This window comes from Lissotriton vulgaris, chromosome 6 (assembly GCF_964263255.1).
Source record: "Lissotriton vulgaris chromosome 6, aLisVul1.2, whole genome shotgun sequence".
NCBI lineage: Eukaryota > Metazoa > Chordata > Amphibia > Caudata > Salamandridae > Lissotriton > Lissotriton vulgaris.
This window is the reverse complement of record NC_141694.1, coordinates 1,258,273,426-1,258,300,871: the sequence shown is the minus strand read 5'-3', so window position 1 is coordinate 1,258,300,871 and position 27,446 is coordinate 1,258,273,426. Positions and strand designations below refer to the sequence as shown.

General features: G+C 46.6%; 1 protein-coding gene across 1 annotated transcript in view; it reads right to left on the bottom strand.

Moving 5' to 3' along the window:
• Window positions 1–21,047, bottom strand: part of LOC147708724 (uncharacterized) — a 222,161-nt gene extending 201,114 nt beyond the window's left edge. Inside the window, exons 1-5 of the mRNA XM_086925770.1 lie at window positions 20,924–21,047; window positions 19,412–19,510; window positions 18,832–18,962; window positions 2,528–2,674; window positions 756–842 (exon numbers count right to left, since the gene is read on the bottom strand). Of these exons, the coding sequence (XP_086781896.1) occupies window positions 756–842; window positions 2,528–2,674; window positions 18,832–18,962; window positions 19,412–19,510; window positions 20,924–21,047 (588 nt within the window). The remainder of the gene's footprint in view (window positions 1–755; window positions 843–2,527; window positions 2,675–18,831; window positions 18,963–19,411; window positions 19,511–20,923) is intronic.
• Window positions 21,048–27,446: the final 6,399 nt, after the last annotated feature.

Below are 27,446 nucleotides of genomic sequence, written 5' to 3'. Positions count from 1 at the left end.
GTTTCCGGTCCAGGGAAAACATGGTTTGGCAGTTCGGGCTGGACTGTTCCCATGAGGCACAGGGTCAGGCTGATTTGCACGTGGCCATGTCTGAACTGGGGTGGCAGAGTGGGCTAAAGAACAGTGATGGATCAAACCCAGATCTGTGGACTGGGTGTGAGTGTTTGATTGGTTCAGATGCTCCGGCCATCACCACCCCCTTTTGTACCGCTTTGTTCGCCATAAGTTGGCAGGGTATGCTCAGACGTGAGTACCTTGCTCACTTTGCCACTGGATTCAAGCAAGTCGGGCTGAAGACGACTGAAATGCCAGAAACCCGTCCTCGGAAGCTTGTTTCCGGTCCAGGGAAGGCATGGTTTGGCAGTTCGGGCTGGACTGTTCCCATGAGGCACAGGGTCAGACTGATTTGCACATGGCCATGTCTGAACTGGGGTGGCAGAGTGGGCTAAAGAACGGTGATGGATTAAACCCGGATCTGTTGACTGGGGGTGAGTGCTTGTATTGTCAATGCTCCGTCCATCATTTCCTTTGGTTTTTAAAGACAATGGGTGGCATTGTCAGCCGTCTGTGATAAAGATAACAGGGTACTTTTTTTTAGTGCTCTCTCATGAGAGGTGTCAGTGAATGGGCAGGTGTGGAATCCACATCTCTACTATCTAATCAGGATTTGTGTCCATCACACCAACTGCTCATCTTTATTGTTCAGAAGATACAGTGTTTTCATGATAGAAGAGTCTACTCAAAAAATCCCCTACCATATTGTGCAGTGCTGCAAACCCTTCCGGTAAAGAAGCCTCCTTGCAAGCTTTTGTGACACCAGCTCTAAGGAAATGTTCGAGAGGCTGAATGGAAAAGAACATGAAATTAGTAAGGGAGAAGCCTTTAGAAAGAGATCACTCATCCATATGGCTTTCAATTTCATTTATCACATTCATTTCCAACTATATTAAATGATTACTGCACATAAACAACAGATCTTGACCAACTAAGCAACAAAATCACAGCCATCTGACACCACTTGGGACATGGCCCTTCCTAGTGATGAATAAGCATCACTTTAAAAATTAGAGGACAGGATCAAGATCCATCTTCAGCAAAGAAGTTCAAGGCAGTCAAGGGGATTGAAGTGATCTAGATCCTTGTGTTGGACAGGCGATCCACTTTCTCAAGGGGTCAGTGGTTGACTGGGGAGAGGTGATCATTATCACCACAAAGGAAGACGTGATCAGAAGCTTTACAGGGTGAGAATCCTCAAGAGGTAGGAGAGTATTATCTTCTGTTGCAAGTGAAGTTCAGGATCCCAAGAGATTTGATGAAAATACCCAAAAGGGAGAGGAGAGGTGATCAGAATTCTCAGAGGGGAGAGTTGATAAGAATCTTAAGATAGAAGTTGTTGATGAGGCTGCTCTTGGGGGGAGGGTGACATTGGATGTTACAAAGTGTATATGGTAAGTTCCCAAGCTTTTAGATGTTTTCTATAGGACATTTATGAGGCACATGTGAACTATAGCTATTAAGAAAACATACAAGGACAGATTTAAAAAAAATGTGAAAACCTTTTCCAAAGTATATAAACCAACTCATGAAAAATAAGGTAGGTGTTGGTCCAACGATGGAGGTTAAAGGGAAGAAGTGATCCGGATCCCTAGAAGGGGCCAATGATTACAATTCTTATGGGTGGTATCAAGTACAATTGTAACAATAAAACCAGTTGTATAATGTTTCTGTCTGAATATGGGGGTTATAGAAAAAGTAAAAATAAGTTATACATTAAAAAGTTGTGAACAAGTTTGTTTTTAACTCCTAGTGAGGCAGGAAGGTTAATAAAGTGAAGGAAGAAAAAATGACATGGTCTTGATTCAAAGTTTTACTTTTTTGACACAATGAATCTCCAAAAGCATTACTTTCTTCTATGTAGTGGTGCACTGATCACACAAAAAGGCAGTTTCTCCCAAGAAAATTGAAAATGAAAGGGTTTTAAAAAATAATGCACCAGTGTAAATAATTTCTGTAGTTCCTTAGATTCCATCTGCATTACTGTGACCCTCATTATGAGTGACCTATCATAATCTGCTATTTCACTGTGAGTCCAGGAAGGGCAAATAACAAGGACTCAAATTTTGGGAGCAATAACATATGGGCGTCACATTTCATTTACTGTACTTGTTTTTCCCCGGGCTTTTGAGGAAACACAGCAGAGCTGCCATATTCCTCCAAACGTCATGATTCCAATGAGACCTGTACCATCAGAAGTATTGTGTCACTTGTAATGAAGGCCCAACTATGATATCCCTGGTGAAAAAAAGAGAAGACCCAGATAATGACCACTCAGATCTGGGCTCTAGGTCAGATGTGTTGAAAGCTACAGAAAAATCCAGCAGAGATCTGAAAGACAAGCAGAGAATACGACCAAACACAACATTTTCTCACTAGACACCCCCTTATGATTCTCTTCGATACACCATGGACATAATTCATTCAAACATACATTAGACATTTCTGAGGGGTACATTTGCCCCAGACATACCTTTATCAGGCCAAAGGTGTTCTCTTTCGGCAGGCTTGCCTGGAGGTATAATATCTCTCGGAACACCCCTGGTAGTTCCAAAGCCAGCTGGTCTGGGGGAAGCAGAGTCGCCATTGGGCCAAGTGTCAGTAACACCTGTTCACGGATCTACAGGAAGTAACACAGAAGAGAGTACATGCCTCTGACCTCTGTATATGTGAAGCAAGGGGACACTGATTGTTTTTGTATGGCAAAATACTTGTGGTGGAGATGCATGTTTATGCATTGTCATTAAAAAAAGTCATGGCATGGGTTAACTTGTACTCATATGCCTGCATTCAGGAAGTTCTTACCATAGTCAGAATGTAACATTTATTTCCTAATTGAAGAAGTCACAGTTTCTTGTTTTATTTATCCCATGTTACAATCACTTTGCAGAGGAAGCCAGGTTGCCCCATACTTACAAGACCCACGCAATTTGATTTGCTCCCATGTCCGGATTTAGGCCCACATCCATCAAAGGAAAACCCGGTTGCAAACGGGCAGATCTCAGAATCTGCCCCTTTGCGCCCGTTATTTTTGCATTTGGGATGCATCATCTCTCTCCCCGGTTTCCCTTCTGCACCCCTCGCTGCCCCGTGTCTCTCTGCCAGTTTTTGCCTTCTGTTGCTTAGCTGCCCCTGCATTTCTGTGACCTTTCTGCCTTCTGTGCCACTCTTTTCGCCCGTTTTTTGTGACCTTTCTGCCCTTTCTTGTGACCTTATGCCTTCTGTGCCACTTGTTTCCCCCCGTTTTTCTGTGACCTTTTTGCCCCTCTTGTGACCTTTGTGCCTCTGTGCCACTCGTTTCCCCCCGTTTTTTGTGACCTTTCTGCCCTTTCTTGTGACCTTTGTGCCTGTGTGCCACTCGTTTCCCCCGTTTTTTGTGACCTTTCTGCCCTTTCTGGGGGCCTTTGTACCCTCTGTGTCAATCGTTTCCCCCGTATTTTCTGACCTTTCTGCCCTTTCGTTGTGACCTTTGTGCCTCTGTGCCACACGTTTCCCCCTGTATATTTGTGACCTTTTGCCCTTTTTGTGAGCTTCTGCCTTCTATGCCACTCATTTCCCCTCAATTGTTGTGCCCTTTTGCCTTCTGTTTCCTTTGTCGCCCCTCGCAGCTGCATCCCCTGCGGCCCCCTTCCCCCCGAGCTGCCCATTCGCTGTCTCCACCTCCCGCCACCCAGCTGCTCCTCCCTCCGAACCTCCCAATATAGGCCGCCCGCTGCGCGGTGAGGAGAGCGACCCTTGACCCTTCCAGGTAGGTCGCTCCCCCTCCGCACAGCACAGCTTGTGCCTCCCTGCCCAGCTGCCGCTGCTGAAGAAGTTTGAGGCCCTTCTCCACCCGCAGGCTACCACTTGAGCCTGATCCCTGGTGACCAGTGGTAGGCCGAAGGTTTGCTCATCCTCCATTGTATTGCCTGTATTTTCTTTCATTGCTCCCGTTGTAGTGACTGCATTTTCATTGTTGTCTGTGACTGCTGTTGTCTGTCTCCCCCGCTGCCTGTATGTGGTCTGTGCCCGTTCTCTCCCTCTGTTCCCCTCGCTGCCCCCGTGTCTCTCTCCCTGGTTTCCCTTCTGCTCCCCTCACTGCCCCCGTGTCTCTCTGCCCGGTTTTTCCTTCTGCTCCCCTCGCGGCCCCCGTGTCTCTCTGCCAGTTTTTGCCTTCTGTTGCTTAGCTGCCCCTGCATTTCTGTGACCTTTCTGCCTTCTGTGCCACTTGTTTCCCCTCTTTTTCTGTGACCTTTTTGCCCTTCTTGTGACCTTTTGCCTGCTGTGCCACTCGTTTCCCCCTGTATTCTTGTGACCTTTTTGCCCTTTTTGTGACCTTTCTGCCCTCTGTGCCACTCGTTTCCCCCTCAATTGTTGTGCCCTTTTGCCTTCTGTTTCCTTTGTCACCCCTCACCGCCCCGCTGCTGCGTCCCCTGCGGCTCCGCCCCCCTGACTGCCTATTCGCTGCCCTGCCTCCAAGCTGCTTCACTTCCACCTCTCCATAGATGCCACTGACTTGCTGCACCTGTTCGTGCCTGGACCACGCCCAGTGCCTGAACCCCTGGCCCCCGCATCCGCCATGACGACCGCCACCACTACGATGCCAGCACTCTGCACGCTCTCAACCCCAGACGGACCCACAACTGCTTCAAGGCCGCCCCAAAACGCACACACGGTCCCTTCACCTGCCGGAACTGCAGCTACACCAGCCACAGAGCCAACGAACCACCCGGCATGAAAGACCTCAACCACCTCCACCCTGACCTCCACCGACTACATCCTCCTCTGAGACCTGAACTTTCACCTTGAGAACAACAACAACAACACGTCCACAACCCTGATGGATAACCTCGCCAACCTCGGACTGAGACAACTCGTCACAACACCCACCCACTCCGCCGGCCAGACGCTCGACCCCACCTTCTCCTCAAGCCCGCATGTCTCCATCAGCCACTCCTCTGGACTGACCACCTCTGCATCCACTTCACCTTCCAGAAACCCACCACACACCACCGCACCCAACAGATCCCCCGACACCGCTGGAGCAAAATCACCGAAGGCCAACTACATGCAAACCTCGCTCTCAGCCCCCCCACAGAACCCTCCAACACTGACGTCGCTGCCCACAACCTCAGACGCTGGATCGAGGACTGCGCCAACACCCTCGCCCCGCTGAAGAAAACCCCCCACAGGGACACCAGCAAGAGGGCCAGCTGGTTCACCGCAGAACTCCTAGATTCCAAGCAAGACTGTTGGAAACTAGAGAAGAAATGGCACAGTGAACAAACTCTGGACAGCCACGCAGCACACAAGTACGCCATCCGCAACCACCACCACCTCAGCAGGGCTGCCAAAAAGACCTCCTTCAAAGACCACCTCGACATCAACGCACACGACAGCAAGGAGCTCTTCAACATCGTGAAGGAACTCTCCAACCCCAGCTCCAACACCAACGACATCCTGCCATTGCAAGCCCTGTGCGAATCCCTCACCACCTTCTTCCACCGCAAGATAGCAGACATACACGAACGCTTCAACACCCAGACATCCCCAACTGACAGCAACACAATAGACCCTCCGCACACCATCGACCACGTACCCTTGCTAGCGTGACCGTTAATGACACCATCAAGACCATGAGCACAATCCACTCCGGCTCTCTGTCGGACCCATTCCCGCACCATGTCTTCAACAAAGCAGTCAACTCCATCGCACCCCACCTAAGCAACGTCATCAAGCTCTCCCTTGGGACCGCGACCTTCCCAGAGAGCTGGAAACATGCTGAGAACAACACCCTACTCAAAAATCCCAAGAGACCTCAAGAACTTCCGGCCCATCTCTCTGCTCCCCTTCCTGGCCAAGGTCATTGAGGAAATCGTTAACAGACAGCTAACCCGATACCTCGAAGAGAACAGAATCCTAGACCCTTCCCAGTCAGGGTTCTGTAGCAACCACAGCACCGAGAACGCCCTCATCGCTTCCACCGACGACATCAGGACCCTGCTAGACAATGGGGAGACTGCAGCACTCATCCTCCTAGACCTCTCCGCCGCCTTCGACACCGTCGGCCACCGCACACTAAGCAAACGGCTCCATGCAGCAGGGATCGAAGACAAGGCTCTGGAATGGACCACCTCCTTTCTCTCGGGCAGAACCCAGAGCGTCTGCATCCCCCAGTTCCGTTCCGAAGCCTCCGAGATCATCTGCGGCGTACCCCAAGGATCCTCCCTCAGCCCGACACTGTTCAACAGTTACATGGCCCCGCTTGCACACGTCGCCCGACAGCACGACCTCAACATAATCTCTTACGCCGACGACACTCAACTGGTCCTCTCCCTCACCAAAGACCCCTTCAACGCCAAAGCCAAACTCCATGAAGGAATGAAGGCCGTCGCCGACTGGATGAAGATCAGCCGTCTGAAGCTGAACTCGGACAAGACGGAGGTCCTCATCCTCAGCTCCAACCCGTCAGCCTGGAACGACTCCTGGTGGCCAACGCCACTGGGGGCAGCCCGACCCCCACCGACCACGCACGCAACCTGGGAATCATTCTCGACTCAACACTTTCAATGACCAAGCAATCAACGATGTCTCCTCCTCCTACTTCAACACCCTCCGCATGCTCCGCAAGATCTACTAATGGATCCCGACAGATACAAGAAAGACAATCTCCCAGGCCCTCGTCAGCAGCAGACTCAACTACGGAAACGCCCTCTACGCGGGAGCCCCAACCAAGCTCATCAATCGACTACAACGCATCCAAAACGCCTCAGCACGACTGATCCTCGATGTACCACGTATTTATCAAAGTAACAAGTGGTCCTTAGCATATAAGAATAAGAGAAAACAAAGATATTGTATAGACCACAATGGGCTACTATATAGTTCACAATCCCTTGTCCAGCCGGACAGGGAATTTTTATTGATTTGGTAGGTTGTTTGATGTAAAGATACAGCACATAACCAAAACAATAGGGTTACAGTAGGGCACAGTCCTGTGCCGTACGTGGGGAGGAAGTGAAAGGGACAGTAAGTGAAAGAAATATCAGGCAAACAGAGTGAGCTTGCAGGTCACTGATATGGATTTAAATTGGCAGTGTATCCTGGAGTTACTCATACATACAATAATACAGTAGGGTCACATGTATGAATTACTCAAAAAGGAGTCGACGTTTCGATCCCAAGCTCGGTTATAAAGGGATCATCTTCAGGACTTGAAAATAATTTTGCCTGAATAGAGCTTTTTAAACGCCTGTTTAGAAAAAAAGCAAGGGAGAAAACAAAGACATACGTGTAGTCAATTTAGACATAAAGCAGGTAATAGTCAGCACTCGCTTTTCAAATACAGTATTCGGAATCGCAGTGAGAGGTGTAGCCATAAGGGGTGGGCATTCTGTGCAATCCTTTTGAGAATCATGCTGCTGTAGAGATAAACATTATGTGAACATTCAATGTTTTAACAGCTTTTTGGCGGCGGCAGTCTTTAGGATAGGAATGGCACGTGCAGGTGATCCAAGTTCTAATATTCTACGCAGAGGTGGTGAGGCGTGATGCCGTGGTAAGGATATGATACGGAGTGAATGTGAAGGTTTAGTGAGGGGGCATGGTTGGGTAGTTGCCACATCACCACATACCCCCACCTGAGAAACCTGCACTGGATCCTTGTCAACAAGAGGATATCCTTCAAGCGCCTCATCCACGCACACAAGGCCCTCCACAAGACCGGCCCAGCCTACCTCAACAGATGACTCTCCTTCTACACCCTCAACCGCCAGCTGCGCTCAGCCGACCTCTCACTCGCCACTGTCCCGCGCATCTGAAGAACAACCATCGGCGAGAGATCCTTCTCCCACCTCGCCGCCAAGACATGGAACACCCTCCCACTGAGCCTACGACAGACCCAAGACCTTCTGACCTTCAGGAGGACACTAAAGACCTGGCTGTTCAATCAGTAGCGGCGCCCACCTCCTCCCCAGCACCTTTCAGACCCTTGCGGGTATGTAATGCATGTAACAAATGACTGATTGAACAGCCGGTCACGGAGGACACTGGGCAGTTTAGCTTTGTTGACTTTAGCTTTGTTTAGCTTTGTGGTGGGTGTGGTGGGTGTGGTGGCGTTTTGTTGTGCGTTTCTCGTGATGGTGGCAGCGGGAGCCGTTGGTCACCAGCTGTGAGGGACGGTGAATGGTTTCAGCTAGGAGATCTGAGGAGCGTCTCTGCACGGGGCCCATTGACAGAGAGGGATAGCGCGCTTGGAGGATCCACGTGTCCTAGAGGCCATCCACCTCTTAGAGGATGCGGACCGCACTGACATGCTGCGGCCCGACGTGATGGTGAGACCCTCTAGGAGCACAGCGGGTGGCAATCGCCTGTCAAATGCCCGCGGCGTGGGAAGCGGGGCGCTGTTGCGCGGCCTACCTTGGTGTTTAGGGAGGGGGCGACACGGCCCAGGAAGAGGCAGGGGACGCGGCGGTGAAGTGGGCGAGGGGGGGTGGCTCCCACAAGAGGAAACGTGGCAATAAGAGAGGTGGTGTGGTCCCAGAACAGGGGTGGAACGGTGGGGGGGACGCGCCCGCCATGGTGAACAGTGGGGGGTTTTCCCCCTTGCTTATTGACAGCACGGAGGAGGGGGAAGGGGCAGGGGAGGGGGTATGGGGGGACATGGGGAGAGAGGCGGCTCCCCAAGAATGGCTATGCCTATGGCTTTTTTCGTGGCACATGGGCAAAGAGACGGTGACGCACTACCTGGATGACTTTTCCTGGTGGGACTGCCTGGTTCGGTGGACTGCCAGCAGCAGCTGGACAGTTTTACAGAGCTCATGGGCTACCTGGGTGTGCCCCTGGCACCAGAGAAGACTCAAGGTCCAAGCACGGGGCTGTCATTTCTGGGTATAGAACTAGACTCTGTAGCCATGGAGACCCGTTTGCTGGGAGATAAGAAGGTGCATATGCTGTTGTTGATTGACACCATGTTGACCAAGCAGAAGGTAACGGTACGGGAAGTGCAGGTTCTCTTAGGGCACTTGAACTTTGCTTGCCGGGTGGTGCGAGCGGGGCAAACCTTTTGCAGACGTCTAGGCGTGTGCCTGTCTGCTTTGACACTACTGCACCATCATCTGCGCCTGTCGGTGGGTATGAAGGAAGACCTGCGCATGTGGCGTGAGTTCTTGGAATGATTTAATGGTATTCCCTTGGCCCCCCCAGAGGAGTGGGAATCGGACGCGACCATCTCCTTGGATGCGGCGGGGTGGGTGGTTTTGGACTGTATTAGCAGGGGAAGTGGTGCGCTGAGGTTTGGCCCCCACAGTGGCAGAACGGGGGAAGGAGCATTGCATTTTTGGAACAGTTTCCCCTGATAATGGCGGTGACGGTGTTGGCAGGGGAGCTGGCACACAAAAAGGTGATTTTTAAGGTGGATAACATGTCAGTGGTACATGTCGTGAATAAGCAGTCGGCCAGGGACCCACAGATGCCCAAGTTGTTTAGGGTATTTGTGCTGCAATGTTTGGAATATGACATTTTGATTCAAGCCCAGCATGTGCCGGGGGTGGACAATAACATAGCGGATGCTTTGTCTTGTTCACAGTGGCAGAGGTTCCATGGGCTAGTCACGGAGGCGGACGAATGCAAGATGCCGGTGCCGACAGGGATGTTATCAGTAGGAGAGAAAGAGTTGCTCAACTGGTAAAAGGGTCAGTGGCCGTTTCAACGTGGAGGGCGTACGAGCAGGCTTGGCGGGACTTTTTGGACAGTGGGGCGACGCGGCTAGACAGTCATGGGTTGAGTGGTGAGCAGGTGGTGCACTTCATTTTGGCAATGATGGATAAAGGAATGTCCAAGGTGACGATCGCGGGCAAGCAGTCGGCCATAGCATTCATGGGAAAATTGTGGTGAGGCTATGCACCGTCGGCGGGTGAACTGGGTGCATGTTTATTGGAAGGATTGGCGCGGGAACGAGGCGCTAATGCCTCACAGCGCCGCCCGTTACGGCAGGGATTCTTGTCGGCTTGATAAGGCTCATACCGGAGATTTGCCGCAACAGAGAGAAAGCTATTCTGTTTTCCACGCTAATGTTGTGGATGTATTTTGAGGCTTTTCGGGTGTCAAAGCCCCTGGGGACAAGAGGGAAACAGGGGGTACGGTGGGGGGAGGTGGAGTTGCGGACCATGGAGGTGGCGGTTTAATTGCGGCGCTCGAAAACTGATCAACGGGGAGTGGGGAAGTGGGTTGTCATGGGACGTGTGGCGGATCGGGCGGTGTGCCCCGCGGTGCGGGTTGAGATGCTGGCGTCCAGGGCGAGTGATGAGGCGGGTGAGGTTTTTGAATGGGCCGAGGGTAGCTGGGTGTCAATGTCAATGTCAATGTCAGAGTTTCTTATATAGCGCAGCTTATCACCGTAAGGTCTCAAGGCACTTGCAGCACAAGGAACCGGAAAGAAGATGACAAACAGAAGAAAAAAGAGATTAAACAGCACAGGGGGTCCTACTTGGGAAAAGCCAGGTTTTCAGTGCTTTACGGAATTTCTGGTGCTCCACGATGGAAAGTAGGTGAGTAGGCAGTGTGGGGTCAAGGTAGGAGAACGAGCGTTGGCCGTACCTGGAAGAGCGCACACAGGGTTGTGTCAGCAGAAACTTATTGCCAGACCTTAAAGGTCTTTTCGGAACATACCAAGTAAGTTTTTTTTTAAGGTAGCGAGGCCCTTTACTGTATAGTGCGTTGTGGGCCAAGCTAAAGATCTTAAATTGGCTTCTTTGCTGGACGGGAAGCCAGTGCAATTTTTCCAGACACGGCGAAAAAGCCATCCTAGGTGGCATGTCCAACACTAGTCTGGCGGCAGTATTCTGCAAAATCTGCAGCTTTGCCAGTAAATCCCCATTCAGGCCATGGTACAGGGCATTACCATAGTCAAGACGACTAATGATAAGGCCCTGTACCAAAGGTTTTCTTGCCTCAATGGGGAGCCACCTAAAGATTTTCCTGAGGCGACGCATTATTCCCTAGCAGGTGCCCGTCATCTTGGCTACATGATTTTTCATAGACAGAGTGCTGTCAATAATTATTCCCAGTTTGCGGACAGCCGTCTTGGGGGTGGGACATATCCCCAATTCGGCGGGCCACCATTCCCGGGTCCAGCACTTCTAAGCCTTGCCAAACAGGATGATTTCTGTCTTATCAACGTTTAGTTGGAGCTTGTGATCTCGCATCCAGCTGCTGATCTCACCCATGCAGTTTTTAAAGCGAGTGCAGGTGTCTATAGAATCTGCACCACACGTGATCAGCAGCTGGGTGTCATAAGCATATGACACAGTTTTAAAGCCAAATGATTTAATGATTTTAGCCAGAGGAGTCAGGTATAGGTTGAAGAGCAGCGGGCTCAAAATCGACCCTTGGGGCACCCCCACAGTCACAGAGCGACTGCCGGAGACCAGGGAATCGACTCGAACGGTGGTGAGGCGATCAGTAAGGTAGTCCTCAATCCACCCCAAGGCCCCCCCTCTGACACCTATCTCCCACAGCCGATGTTTCAAAATGCCGTGGGAAATGGTGTCAAAGGCCGCAGAGAGATCCAGGAGGATGAGGATGGCCGAATCACCCCCATCCACCGCAAGTCTGATGTTATCCACTATCTCAACGACAACCGTCTCAGTACTATGGGCGGCCCGAAAACCGGACTGAGAAGGGTCAAGAGCACCACACGCTTCTATATAGGCCGTCAGTCGGTTGTTAATAAGAAGCTCCAACCCTTTGCCAAAGAAAGGTAACAGCGATATTGGCCAATAATGGGATGGTAGAGTGGGATCATCCGAGGGTTTCTTCAAAATGGGCTTTACTTGGGCGTGCTTCCATTTAGTGGGGTCGTGCGCTTGCTCAAGCGAAGCATTGAATATGGCTGTAAGGGGTTCTGCAAGCAGAGGCATTATTTTTGTACCACGGCGGGGAGGGAATGGGTCCATAGGCGATCCTGACTTTATTTTACTTAAACCTTTCAGGGTTTCATCAACGGTGATGGGGGCAAATTCAGTTAAATGGAAGGCTTGGCTGCAAGCCCCCTCCGGCGAGGACGTTACTGGATTCCTATGTAACGGGGGTTGATTCGAGTCTGAAATAGGGAATGCAGAATATATTTTTTTGATTTTATTCTCGAAGAAATTCGCCATTGACTCAACCCATTCTATGGAAGGGCTAAACGAAGATTCTCAACGCGGGGGGACGTAAATTCCTTTAATATCTTATATAGATCCTTACTAGAACTTGCCGCAGTGTTTATTCGCTGCGTCAGGTAATTCTTCTTCGCCATTTTTATATTTTTCATATAGCTAAGATGGAGCCGCTTGTACTTTGCTTTGTCCGTTTCCATTCTAGAAGTCCGCCAGTGTCGTTCAGCAGCTCTACTAGCCAGTTTTTCGTTTTTTAAACTGGCCGTAAACCATGGAGATGCTGTCGATTTTACTTTAACAGTAGTTTCCGGAATGGCTTGGTCTAAGGCTTGTAGAATAGAGGACTCCAACTTAGTTACCATTTGCTCTAAAGAAGAAAAAGGGCAATCTTCAGGTTTAAAATGGGCTTGGAATACTTGCGGTGTAAGTTTATGCCATGGACGAATCCGCACTCTGACATTGTTCACGGGGGGAATTAAAATATTATATGAAAAGCTAAACTTTAAGAGATAATGGTCCGTCCAGATCATGGGGAGGGGATCTTCCATATGAATTTTAGGACTACTAGTAAAGATTAGGTCAAGAAAGTGGCCTGCACGATGAGTGGGGCCCCTGACTCTTTGTGTGAGACCCAAGCTTTCCATTGTGCCAATGTCAGCGGCGCAACTGCTTTGGGTTCTGCAGCATGCCCTTCGCACTATGGGGGAGAACACCAGACTGTTTGGGGCGCACTCCTTTCGTATAGGCGCAACAACAGACGCGGCAAAGAAGGGGTGGGGAGGGAGGATTTGATGCAACTGGGGTGCTGGAAATCGGACTGTTATAAGACATACATCAGGATGTGGGGTTTCAGGGAGGAGAAGGCTTGATTTGTTGTTGCTTGTCTCACATATGTGTCTTTTCACATGCGGAGGCGGGACCGACCATAGCAGGATTGTCCATCCTCATCTTAGGACACTCTTTCATGAAACAAGCGGAGCGATATGAATGGGACAAGACCAGGAATTTGAATATAGCATTGGATCCTAGGCTTTTGGTTGTTACTGGCAAGGGAAGAGGGGCATGAGGTGGCATGAGTTAATTCCAGCGCTGAGTAAGGTAGTTAAGGGGGGAGTTTGCCCGTATGTTCTGGTAATTCATTTAGAGGAAAAGGCTTGGCGTTGCTGAAACAAATGAAGCAGGATTTGCTGGAGATTCAGCTGCAATGGTCTGGTTGCCATGTGATATGGTCTGAGTTTATACCGAAGAGATGTTGGAGAGAGGCTGAACGGGCGTGAAGAAAGATTTATAAGGTCATGAGAGTTTTTTGTGACAAAGAAGGGTTTGGAAGGAGGGAACATCCAGAGCTGCGCTATGCGGCAGTGTATTTCTTCAAGGAAGATGGGTTGCATATGTCCCGCTATGGCATGGAATTGTATATAGTGCAGTTGAAGAAGGCTTTGGACAGAGCGATAGGGGTGTGCAGATACCCGAAGCATCAGAGTCCTAGTGGGGGGGGGTCGGAAAGCCGCCGGGGTCGACTTTCCGGGTGGCTTTTTTTCTGGTCAGTTGTGGTATAAAGATGTATAGTTACAGTTATGAAAGAACATAAGAAGTTTACCTAATTAGGTAGTTGTAGAAAGGATAGGAAATTGCAAGTTGTGTTTATAATTGTTGCAGGGGGGAACACGTTTATGGGAGGGGGTGGGGGATAAAGTAGGAAGACAATATTTAGTTAGGTTTAGGTTTGTACGGCACAGGCCAAGGGAACTTGTATGTAAGGTGCACCTGTTTCCAATAAAGCTGCATTTTTCACACCATCAAGCTGGTCTGTGGTCTGTGCTGCCCCCCTTTTTGGCCCAATAGGGCTTTGGGGTGGTGTCCAACCAGCGGGAGGCCTGTCCCCCCGGGGGGTTTTGGGCCGGGGGGCAGCCAGAGCCCATTGGGCTGGTTGGGCTCCATTGACCTGGCGTTGGGCTTGTTGGGCTTGGGTTGGGCTAGTTTTGGGCTTTGGAGTTTTATAACCGGCCATCTTGTGTCACTAGCCTCCATTTTGGTGTTTGTGACACATCAGCCGGTCAGGGAGGACACTGGGCAGTTTAGCTTTGTCCCGCCCTCCCTCCCTAGGGAACGAGCTTCCAGCTGGTTTTTGCAGGGTTTGTTGTTGGATAGCTCATTACTTTTTCAGCTAGGTAGTTTTCTTGGGAGCAGGTGCAACGGGGGAATTTTGTATTGGGGTTGTCGCTGGAACAGGTGCTGGTGTGGTGCGCTATGTTTCTTTGGGGCGTTTTTCCTAGGTCAGTTGTGGTGTAATGATGTATAGTTACAGTTATCAAAGAACATAAGATGTTTACCTAGTTAGGTAGTTGTAGAAAGGTTAATAAATTGCAAGTTATGTTTATAATTGTTGCAGGGGGGAACATGTTTAGGGGAGTGGGTGGGGGTAAAGTAGGAAGTGAGGTTTAGTTTTGTACGGCACAGGCCAAGGGAACTTGTATGTAAGGTGCACCTGTTTCCAATAAAGCGGCCTTTTTCACACCAACAAGCTAGTCTGTGGTCTGTGCTGCCCCCCTTTTTGGCCCAAAATAGCGATTTAGCTATTTGGGTCCGCTAGTTACAGAGAAATTATACCAGATGGTAAATAGCGAAAACTTTGAAAAATGCACTAAAGTGCATTTTTCAAAGTTGTAGGTTTATTTATTTTATTTATTTATTTATTATAGAGTTTTGTATAGCGCGAACAAGACCCGTGGGTATCAGAGCGCTTAACATGAAATAAGAAAAGGAAAACAAGGTTTAACATATGTATAAGCAGTTAGTAAGCAATCGCAGTGAGGTAGATGACATATATATACGTAGCATATGTGACGTTAGCAAAAGTAAATATGCTATGATTAAATAATAACAAACATGTATATATAACAAATATGAGGTAGCACGGTATAGGTTCATGTATGAGGTAGCACGGTATAAGTTCATGAAAGATGCTGTTCTCCTGTTCAAATCAAATCTCCAATCCTATTGGCCTTTGGATTGTTCCCATATCATAGGATACGTATTCCATTATAGAATTGCCTGTGCCTCCCATTTTGATGGCGTACCTGATCTGTACAAGGCAGAATTATAGCAGATGTTTAGTGATCTTCGCTAAGTAATGTATCTATTCATCAGCAGGCTCTTCACTTCCCGTTTGAATGTTACCAGATTCTGGATCTTCCTGATGTTTGGAGGGAGTGAGTTCCATATTCTGGGGGCTGCTCCTGAGAACGCTCTGTCATAGGTTTTTTTCTTTCGGAAGAAGGCTGGTCGTAGTAGCAGCTCCCCAGCACTCCTAGATGGTCGGTTCCTACTGGACAGCTGAATTTTCTTTGCTAGATATCTTGGGGTGTTGTCGTGTAATGCTTTATGTGTGATACATGCTATCTTTATTTGGATTCTTGCTTCATATGGTAGCCAGTTTAATGCTTTCAGGTGCGGGGATATATGGTCATATTTCCTAGTTCCGGTGATAAGTCTTGCTGCAGCGTTAAGGCAGGCTTTCAGTGGTGCTGTGGACATTTTTGGTAATCCAGCCAAGGTGGTGCACCCATATTCAATCCTCGAGATAACTAAGGATTGGATTGCCAATTTGAGGTCTGACTCTGTGATGAATGGTTTCAATTTTCTTAGGTAGTTCAAGTGAAAACGGGCACTTTTCGCCATTGAATTAATGTGGGCTTTCATGTCTAGATTCTCATCTAAGATGATTCCTAGAGATTTGGCTGAGTTGACAAGGGTTGGGGTGCAGTTTAGCGCAGTCACGACTTTCAGCCATTCCATTATTTCTGTATTCCTCTTTGGTGGAGAGATTAGTAGGAACTCTGTTTTATGTGCATTCAGCTTCAGGTGGTTTGCCGTTAACCATTGAAGTGTCATTTTTAGTGTCTCATTCATTAGTTCCAATTCTTTTATGGATCCGATCTTTACGTAAATTTGCGTGTCGTCAGCATACATGTGATAGGATATTTGAGATTTTTGGAGAATTTCTGTGAGTGGCTCTACGTATAGGTTAAACAGATCTGGGGATAATGTCGATCCTTGGGGGACTCCAATTGTGGTAGGGCAAGGAAGGGAGATTGATTGGTTAACCAGGAAGCGCTGTGTTCTGTTCTGTAAAAAGGACTCGAACCATTTCAGCACTATTCCCGATATTCCCATCCTGTCCCGTAGCATGTTCAGTAATGCTTCATGATTTACCGTATCACATGCCGATGACAAGTCAAGGAGAATCAGTAAGCATGCTTGATTTTGGTCAAGGGCCTGTAGTGCGTCATCGGTGATGTGGAGAATCGCTGTTTCAGTGCTGTGCCCTGCTCTGAATCCTGATTGGCATTCATCTAGCAAGGAGTATTTGTTGATGTGTTGTCTCAATTGGTTCTGCACACATTTCTCGGTCAACTTGGCCAGTAAAGGGATGTTGGTCACTGGGCGAAAGTTATTTGGATCTGAAATATCTGCTGTGGGTTTTTTGATTATGGGAACGACTTGACCAGTTTTTAGGCAGTCGGGAAGGATCCCTTGTGACAGTGACGCATTTATTATTTCGGTCCATATTGGAATCAGGATGTGATTGATTTCTTTTACGCATTTTGCAGGCAGAGGGTCTTGGTGGTGGTTGTTAGGTTTGATTCCTGAGAGCGTCTTGGCAATTGTGTGTTGGTCGTACAGTTCGAATGTTTCCCAGCTCGCCTTGTTTTTTGCCATAGTGCAATCCGTTGTAGAGTTGGCATCGTTAGTAGACCAGGGTTCGTTGGGAAGGTTCAACGCCGAGTTTTTAAGCTCTATTTCGAGTGCTTTGGCCTTTTCGGTGAAAAATGTGGAAAAATCATCACAGCTTAGGGATGTTTTTGAATTTTCTTGCACTGTTTTGGCTAGTTTGTTTGATTGCTCCTTTAGGATTTCAAATAGTTTTCGTGGCCTGTTTTTGGCATTATCCAGTTCTGCTCTTATAAATTCCTTTTTTGAGTTGGTGATCTTTTTATTATATTGTTTCCTTGTTTTTCTGAGGGCTTCCAGTTCAGGAGATGATGGGTGTTGCCTCCATTTTCTTTCGGCCATTCTCAGTTTGCGTCTATCTTCATTTAGTGCTTCGTTAAACCACGGGTTTTTGGTCTTTTCTGAGATTCGTTTCAATTTTAATGGCATGGTGTTATTAACGATATTTTCGACAGTTGTTATGTAGTGTTCCGTCAGCTCGTTAACTTTTTCCAGGTTGTTGGGTGGCTTTAAGTCTCTTTCACAGCTTTCGACCAGTAGTTCCATATTTGCTTCTTTTGTGTCTCGAGACCATTTTTTGGTCTTGACAGGTTGCCTGGTCCTACCTTTTCTCGTTGCGGGTATCATGAAATTTATAGCGTGATGATCAGACCAGTCACATGGTGTTATGGAGTGGATTGTTGCAACTTTGTTTCTAGAGATTATCCAGTCTAACGTCCCTCCTTTAGAATGTGTGGGCAGTGTGCATGTGTGTGCGCAACATGTGTGCACAGATCAACTTCAGGGGTGCAACAGCGTGTCCTTTTGAAACCCTTGCACCCTTGTAATTGCATGCGCAATTTCCCATTCATTCCCATGGGCCTGTAGGCCCATAGGAATGAATGGGAAACCATTCCTTAATTGCGACTCGCAATTTGCGAGTAGTAATTGAGGAATGTTTAGGAATCGCTATTTTTATAGCAATTCCTACATGCATAGGCTTTTGCGATTCCTTAATTGCGATTCCTTAATAATCGCAATTAAGGAATCGCAAAAGCCTACCTTGATGCATGTGCCAGTTAAAGTCTTACTTTCTGGTATGATTAAATAGTATTTTGACAACTTCTACACAAGAAAGACAGCATGGCATATGCCTATGAGTAAATTCAGATGTGATGGGTAGAATGGATTAACCTAAATCATTTGTACTTTTGGTTGCATTCTAATCCATCACTCTTTTGCTCAGTTTGCCACTACAGATAATGATCAACAGTTTGCAAATCATTCTCGGTCCTTCTACAATAGGAACATTTCATTTGAAGCTAGTATGTTTGCACTGAATGTCAGTATATGAAAATTCAGACCAATGTATGACTGACTGGGCCTCATTAGTGCCGCTCTGAATATGGCCTATGGCACAATGGACTAGGGCGTCCCCATTTTTATGCAGCCATCATGATAAGCACTTAGGCCGTTTCACTTAGAAAAAAAGTGATGAATGGAGTGCTAGGTTTAATCTAAACCATTGGTAATTAATTGGGATTGAATTCAAGTCCAAAGTCTTTTGTTGACTTTAATACTAAAGACAGACAGTAACCAACCGCATGGTATCAGTCTGAGCCATCTTCCAGTAGTAGCAGCCCAGACCTGTTTAGTGTTTCTCAGTGAAGTACCATAGATGCTCACTCAGTGACAGCTACATAACATTTATAACCACTGTTCATGCAGAGAGAGGGGCATCTTGATCCTCACATGGCTCCGTCTTTTGTGAATCATGGCCCCTTCCTCCAATGATCCACAGTGATAAAAGGGATATTACATTTGGCACTTTTGCATATTTTTGTAAAGTATGTGGTACTGGTGTCTCAGTAGATAATAGTAGCATGCTTTGTCTCTCTCAAGAATCCTTTCTGACTTGAAAACTTACCTTGCACTTTTCCTTGGTGTTCATGCATGGTATGTCAAGATAGACCTTGCAGATAACATAGCCCTTCAAATATTGTGGAACAAGCTTTGCGTCTGTGCTCTGGGCAAATGCCCAAGTTAAGGATTCAAAGGCTGCAGAGAAAATACAAATCAGTTCTGTCCAAAAGCCAACTTATGCTCTCTCTATATACACCCTTAACCCTACCAACTTTCCCCTTCCCCAGAATACATGCTTGTGGTTCATAAAAATCAAGGGGAGGGTGGGCAGTTTTTAATGACTTTTAACACACTCTAATACCTCAGCTGTTGCTCAAAATAATACAGAGCATATCAATTTTACATACAATGTACAGAATCTGTTCATTTTATGAAGAAAAGCGAAATAGTTTCTCAGAGATAAATTCAACACCCAGAAGATTTTGGAAAAATTCTCAGACAAACTCTGCAGCTGTTGATTAAAATGAAACATACAATTATATAAAATTATCCCAGGCTTTTTCTGAAAAATTGCAAGTATTCTTGTAGTGGGTACTCACTCCATCCAGTTTCTGAGAAGCTTCCTAATACTAGTTTATACTTACCACAGCAGAAATACCAACAGTGAGTGAAAGTTCTTGCTTTCTTCATGATGGGTAGAAAGCGTTCAAGGATTAAACCCTCAGAATACTTCATTGTGGACACTGTGAGGTGATAACAAAAAACACAGCTCAGACTGGTTGCATAGAGGAGGCAAAAGCCGGTGGTGCCCGGGTGTACACAGGTGCCACAGTGGAGATGGGAGTCCTGTAGTGCCCTTCAAACTGAAACATACCACAAATAGACCTTAGGACTGGGATGTACTTTGAACTGAATGGTTTGCGTTGCTCCCTGGGCGGAAGGAAGTCTCAAATTGCACTCTTTTACATTTCAATACATTATTCACTCTTTTAAATTATTTTCCAAATCAATTTTATTATTTGCTGCTTTTTATTCCTTTGTGTCATATTACTTTCTTCAGTTAAACAAAGATGTGTTCTTTTTATACTTTAATGCCTTATCATGCCCAAAGGAGTGCAATTGGTGACCCCCTCCCACCCAGGGAGCAACGGAAACCATTCATTGAAATCATCCTCATACTCAGGAGGATTTACCAATTTGCACCAACGACCATAACACCAATTGAAATAACATAAGTACATGGGAGTGCTATGGTCCTTCCCCATTTGGATCCAATATATGTACTTTGAACTTACATGGGTGGCACAATATAAAGGGAGAGCCTTGGGGTGTACATTGAAGTGAGATGGGTGGCCCAACAGAGAGACGGTGCAGCCTTTGGGCTTCCTTTGATCTGACACAGGCGGCACACAAAGATTTAGAAGAGTATTTGCTTAGGTCCTTTCTGGAGACTGGCTGTGTTTCCTTGTAGGAGATTCTGGGAAAAAGACAGCCAATTCCCTGAGAGTCAAAGTCTAAAAGGAGGATATTTTTATTCTGTGATCTCACAGTAGTATCTGGCTACTAGTATTTCAAGTACAAGAGGCCATACTTGTTAGAAGGGTTGCTCATGAATTCCCTAGGCCCTGAACCTGGGAGCATCAATTTCCCCAAAACTAGAGTCAGAAAGTAAAACTGAAGTGGAAGGGGGAGGGGGTAACGAGTAACAATGATATCACAGAGAGAGTACCAAATATGCGGAGTAAAATTCTGCCAGAAATTGTATGGATCAGTAACTTAATCTAAAATGTTCAAGTGAGACAAGTAAAGAAAAGTACTAAGTGGAAAAGCTGAAGCTGAGAACCAGATTGGATTATACATTTCCGAGAAGCAGGCAGTAAGCAGGCTGACGGCCCAACAGTCTTTATCTGCTGTTAAACCCTATGGTTCTAAGCTTAACTGCCAGAACTACTGATGTTGAAATTTCACAGTGCTGTACTCTCCTAACCGGAGATCCATGTCTGTAGCTATCACTACCCCATTGTGCTTTGAATATTGTCTATCTTGGATTGTGTGATCATTGTACCAATAGTGTCCAACAGAACTTAATCCATTTCCCACTTCACTTAGCATGGTCTTCCCTGATGCAAGGATCTCTCAAATGCCAGGCAACTTACCGTGACCGTGAATGACTTGTTTGAGGCACAACGCAACATATGGATGTGGGATGGCCTCCATCTCAAAAAGATCCAGGATGTTCCTAAGTACCGCGCTGGGAAGCCAGCGAGCAAGCTCCACCATCACTCTGCATCCGACTTTCTCCACGTCTGTGAACTCAGACAGCTGTTCAAGATTATGGGAGATCAGTTAGCAATGAAGACCGACTACTTTTTAAAAAAAAACAATCCCTAGTATCAAACCGGCAGACCATAATCTTTAATTCTGTAGAATGTAATATCTAAACTTGAGGCTGGGAACATAGCTGTTGTCAAATACTAAGAGGGAGAATTTCAAACCTTTTGCGTCACAAAAGAGGTGCTTTCCACCGCAAAACTTGATTTGTGCTGGAAAGCACCCTATAAGTAGCGCAAATCAGCGCAAAGCTCCGCTTTGCGTTACTTTGCACTGAGGGGGCATTACATGAGTGGTACATGGGCATTCCCATGCAACCACTCAAGCCTTCTGATGCAAAACCATATTTACAAAGATTTGGAAACATGGTTTTGCACCAAAAGTTAACACCCCATCAAAGGAGGCGCTAACAGGAGACATGCTTTCATTTCTCTCTGCTTTTCCAACTTTCCATGCATGCTGCACATATGCAAAGTGGGAAAAGCTTTGCATCATGCCTAGCATAGTATTTTGTACAGGAAGGGTACCCTTTCTGTACAAAACCTATGCTACACTCATGCACGCACCCTAGCGCTGCAGCGCTAAGGTGTGTGCATGGTGCACAGCTGCTGAAATTAGCGCCGGCACAAGGGAAAGGGGGGAGAGAGCCCCTCTCCTGCTCCCTCTCTGTCACGCAACGTAGAACAGCCTCGCTGGGGGCTGCGCTGCATGACTTTTTAAAAATCTCTCCCTAACTGCGGTGCCAAAAATCCCTGAATATGATGTCTATGACTACAGTTGGGAGACCATCATCAGTAAACCTTGAATACAGTGTCAGAAGGTAGAAGGCCTGAGTAGCCCAAGGCCCAATGCATGCATGTGTGTGCTGCATGGAGTATCTGCACTGCAATACTGAAATGAGTGCAGTGTGTCTTTGAAGATAGATGGTCTATGCAGACCAAAGCACATACCATTTATGTGTATGTTGCATGGAGTAACGCATTGCAGCGATGAGCACTTAGGGTATTATTTAATCAGATGTTTCACAGGTGCACTCAAAGCATACCACAAAATTACTCAGATCAAGTGTTCACACATCACTTAGTAAATGCTATGTGCCTGAGTGGTGAGGAAGGAACATCATAAAATCTAGAAATATTATATAATCTACCTGAGAATCAAGACATTTGCCTTTTTTACTAATTCAGTGGGCTTATTCTTTATGAGGGAAAGAATCCTGTAAACAAGATTGAGATGGTCAGGATTGCTACTCCTCACTACCCTCCTCCTCACTCCTCATCTCTCCTTGCTACACCTCGAAAAGGGGATGCTCGTCAAACAAGTGATCAATGAGCCCACTGCAGCGTCTGGGATGTGGAGGAGGGATAGTTTTGGGGGAAGGTATCTTGTCACCTGAAGGATTGCAGAAACGACTTGAGCAGTTGTTTCTGGGTTTTTTGTTTGTCTCTTTTTAAGAGTAGTAAGTTAGTTCACTTATCCTAGACAGTGAAGCTTATTATCTATCATTTCCTTGACGAGGGGAACCTCAAAGTGGCTGACACAGGTCTAGATGTAGGTGAGCCTGCAAAACGTCTACCTGACCATTTCTATGCATTGCAAACTTGTTGCACGAATTGACAGCCAGAACATTCACAAGTATATAAAGGTATAACTATAGATTATTTCAGCTTTGTTAAACTCCACATACACGTACCTATGACAGTTGTATCTTTACTGTACATGAATGTTGAATTAATGGTAAATCCGCACTTACCAATTTATACTTCCACAATATTTGCTTTTTTTTATATTTTTGCTATGATATTCTAGTAGCAAATATTTCTGTAGTTAATATTTCATACAATCTTTTATGCAGCTAGCCTACTTTAGATATGTTTTATACCCTATCAATGCATTAATAAATGCTCTGACCACTGAAACATGGATGTATGAATAATCAGCAGTAACTTTCGACCGTAATTGAAACTAATGAGAACTGCCGCACATCCCTCGTCTAGGTATTCCTAATCATGTCTAACTCATGGTGCTCCTGTGGTGAGCTAAATGCCCCGTATCTCTGAAAAGAATGTTTAAAGTCAGAAAGTTCCAGAATTTAGATAATCGGGTAGAGACTATCACAATGTTTGCAAATGTGTTATTTAGAAGCATCTACTTCTCTGACTCCATAAAAATAATTACATTATATGGTGGAGAACTAGTCCTGCCAACTTATATGCAGATAAACATGTGTTATCAGTGTAGGGGTCAAACCATATTCTGAAACATCTGAAAATAGCACTTATCTCTTGCCCCTTGTGCTTCTAAGGGAATGAGAGCCTAGATCCCCACAGAGATGGCAATTCGACCCTCAACAGCTCCCTACTCTCGCCACTGAAACGTACGCCCTCAAGAGACATGAAAAAATGTCTAACTCGGCATGGAAAGTCAACTCGAAATACTATCTCCATCGAACTATATATCCACAATCGGCATAACTGATCGTTTAATTCACTTGGAGAGTCAACTCGCTACAGTATCAAAGGGTATCAACAACATCAGTAAGATTCTTAAAACCCACCCTGCATATGATTGACAATCAAACCGACCATTCTCCAACATCACCAGGCAACCCCTATGTTTACCTCAGACCCAGATGAACAGCTGGCACACAATTCCCCTCGATAACCAATTTCACAGGCCGAAATATCAAGCCGTATGATGTTTCTAAGGGAGACGATGGATCTAGCAAAAACATACAACCCTACAACATCTCTGGACACCCCCACCTTCAAGATACAGGTGATTTCTGGTGGTGTAGAATGAGACCTTAACCCTCCTCAGTTTGCCAGGCCATCAGCACAGTACATCAAAATACCTATGGTGCCCCTCTCCCAGAAGCCCAAAAGCAGCAGCAATTCAAACTGCATGCTCATAAACTGTAGATCGGCCATCAAGCATGCACAGAGCTGGCAAAAACCATCCTGAACAACAACCCTGACATCACATTCATCACAGAAACTTGGTTAAATGAATCTTCCTATATTATCCTTCCAATCCTTATTATTATTATGCAATTTGTAATGCATGCAGCTACCCGAGAGTGTTTACAGGCACAGGATAATGCACAGGTCCGATGTGATAAGCTAAAATAACCAGGTTTTCAGACCCTTATGAAAGCTCAGGAGAGGATTACAATTCCTTAAAGTGGAGGGGAGAGAGCTCCGCAGTTTAGGGCAGGAGTCTTCAAACTATGGGGCGCGACCCCCAGGGGGCCATGGAGGGATGTGAAGGGGGTCACGCATTCCCAGTCACACTTCTGCCCAGGCCTACGGGGCTTCAGCCCCCCTCCTCCCCCTTCTTGTGTCTCAGCCCGGGCTGCTGCAGTGCAGCTCGAGCTGCTCGGGGCTCGGCTGGACAGTGTCAGGAGTCTTATCTACAGCACGCCAGAGTTGTTCACAGGTCTTTAACTGCATGCGCGCTAGCGGTTTTCCCGCTGAGCGCTGCGATTTCAAAAATCCCGCGTTACGTGACAAGGTCAACTCGTCACACGCACAGCGCAGGTAACGCCCATGACGAGTTGACCTTGTCACACGCATCAAAGGGGTTAAAGACCAGTTGCATATTTACATGCCTTTGTAAACTTGTTACCGAGGCTTAGCTTTTTTTCTGGTTCCAGTACCCCCTGGGCCCTCTGCCTATTCCTTGCATTTGTATTTTTTCATTTACTGCTGTAGTGTGAGAATGCATTTAATGAAAAGGAATATAAAGTTGGGTTGCCAAAAGAAAAATGCCTGCTGTGTATTGTTTAAAGTCTTGGCACCAAATAGGGTTATAAATAGAGTATGTATTGATTTGTAATGTGACTTTCTGTCTTTCTAGACTTTAATTATCAGTCATGGATCATTCAGGCAGCCCTAGAACACAATTAAAAGTGCTTTCTATTCATATGTGCTGTTCTACGTATGTAAGTAAGTAAGTAAAAAATTTATTGTGCAGTTAATTAAAACCATTACAATGATTGACCCACTATTATAAACAATAAAACCTCAATTTTCTTTATAAAAAAGCTGATAGCCATAGTTAAACAAAAACATGCGTTAAGATTGGGAAGAAAATCCACACCCCGGCCTCGGTAGTCCATAATCTTGTTTCTTCACTTCGGCCGGCGAATATCAGTGGCAGTCCGTGAGATAAAAGTACCCCCCTTATTAAAATCTTGACTTCAGAACGATGACAGACCGGGATGCGCCGATTTAAAGTGCATAGTGCTACCTCGGCTTCCGTTGGTTTGTGCAAAGTGTGTCGTATAGTTAGCCTTTCAATGGTTTCCTTTGAGGTTTGGGTGTGGAGAAAGAAACTTGACATTGTATGCTTGACACACTGTTATGGTTGTGTGCACTTTTTTTTTTAAATGTAGGTCAGCTGCAATTAAAAACTTTACCAGACAGCAGCTTAGTTGAGTATCTTGGCCAGAGAAGCTTGCAAGCACCGCTTTCTGCATGACCGTATTTGGTTTTTGTTGAAAATTGGTCTGAGTAGTTGCCGGCGCTCCTGCATCAGCTCGCGGCAAATGGCTATAATGTGGACTATGTCCTCCTCTCCTTCCCCACAAAGGCGGCACACTGCTGGCTTTGGAGGGCGTACGTATGGACAGATAAGTGCTAAAAATACAGCTTTAGGTGACTGCTTATTTTTGTACCATCTGGGCCTTCAAAATAATGAGCAGATAACCTTAATCATAAGACTGGAAGTTTGTTGCAGGATCAGCACATTATTTATTTTCTCCACCCTCGATCCCTGATTAATGCCATAATAGCAATAGTTTAACTTACATCTGAAGCACTACGCTTCAGGTGTCTGGGAATGCACCCTGCATTCAGACAACTCACTCCTCATTCTCACCCTTCACTTTCACGCTCATCCTGCACTCACAGCGATCACAATGTACTCACACTGATCACCATGCACTCACACCATTCACCCGCTCACCCTGCACTCACAGTGATCACTCTGCACTAGCAATGCACTTGCGTTGTTCACCCTGTACCTCACCCTGCAGGCACACGAGCAGACTACTCACGCTGCACTCATGTGACACTTTACTCACCTGTACCCCCTCACTACTCAATCTGTAGCTCACTCAAACAAGGCCATCACTAACCATGCATTAATTCGTCCCACTCTGCACTTACATCCGCACCCAAATTGATATGGTCACCTCACTCACCCCGTAATCACTCCTTTTACCCTACTTTCACACTGTTGCATCGCTCACCGTGCGCTCACATGGAGTGTGAGTAAACTATGAGTAGCACTAAAAAAAATGAAATGTTGGTCAGAAGGGTGCTATAGAGAGATGAGGTGTATTCTTGGTGAATAGTAGTGAGGGAATTCATCGAGGAGGAAACGGGGGAGCACCAAAAAAGCCTGTGGCACCGTGTGCGACCAGTGCTAGGGCCAGTCCTGGCTTGGAGTGTTAGCACCCCCCCTTGCAGTTCGGGTCTAGTGGATCCCTTTCTTCTGCCTATTAATATTTACATTTGTAATGCGCTACTGTTACCAAAAGGTGTCCTGAGGCTAATAACCATCTGCTGCAGAAGGCAAACGAGAAACACACAGAAGGGGAAGGAGAGCCAGACAATTTGGGTAACCTACAGAGCAAAGAGCCAGGTTTTTATATCTTCCTAAAGGATAATAGATTCTTGGTGGAGCAAAGCCAAGGAGGGTGCAAGTTCCATAACTGCGTTGCCCTCACCAAAACTGCGAGATAGACAATTCATGCCTTCCTGAATTAGGGAACAAGGAGCAGAGTGACACAGGCCGAGAGGAACATACGGGTCCCGTATACGAGTCCGACCCGTATGCTCAGTGAGGAGAGATGAGAGGACAGCAAGGGAGTGAGAGAATTTGATTGAAGAGGTCAGGGATGAGTTGAAATGTAAAGTGCCGAAGGGAAGTGTGGACACGCAAGAAATGAGTGTGAGCAAAAGGTAAGGGCTACTGTTAGACTGTGAGATAAGATAGCTGAGAGATGATCTGTAACCTAAAAAGATAATTTGATGCGACATGGGTGAGGGACAGCAGTGATAGGGGAAGAGAGGGAGTACTGGGGTGGGAGCTGAGCAGTGATTAATTTGTAATACAACATACACCATGGCCCTCACCAGTAGGCCATTGCATTTTAAACACCCAAGAGTGCCTTGCCTGCACAGTCAAGGACAATACCTATGAAACTACCAGCACTAACACTTGTACAAGTGTGACTATTGAGACTATTTCAAGCCCCCAAAGCTTAAGCATGAGTGTCAGGAGTTTATCAATTTTAGTGTATATTGAATTAATAAACAGCTGTTCTGCTCATCTCTAAAT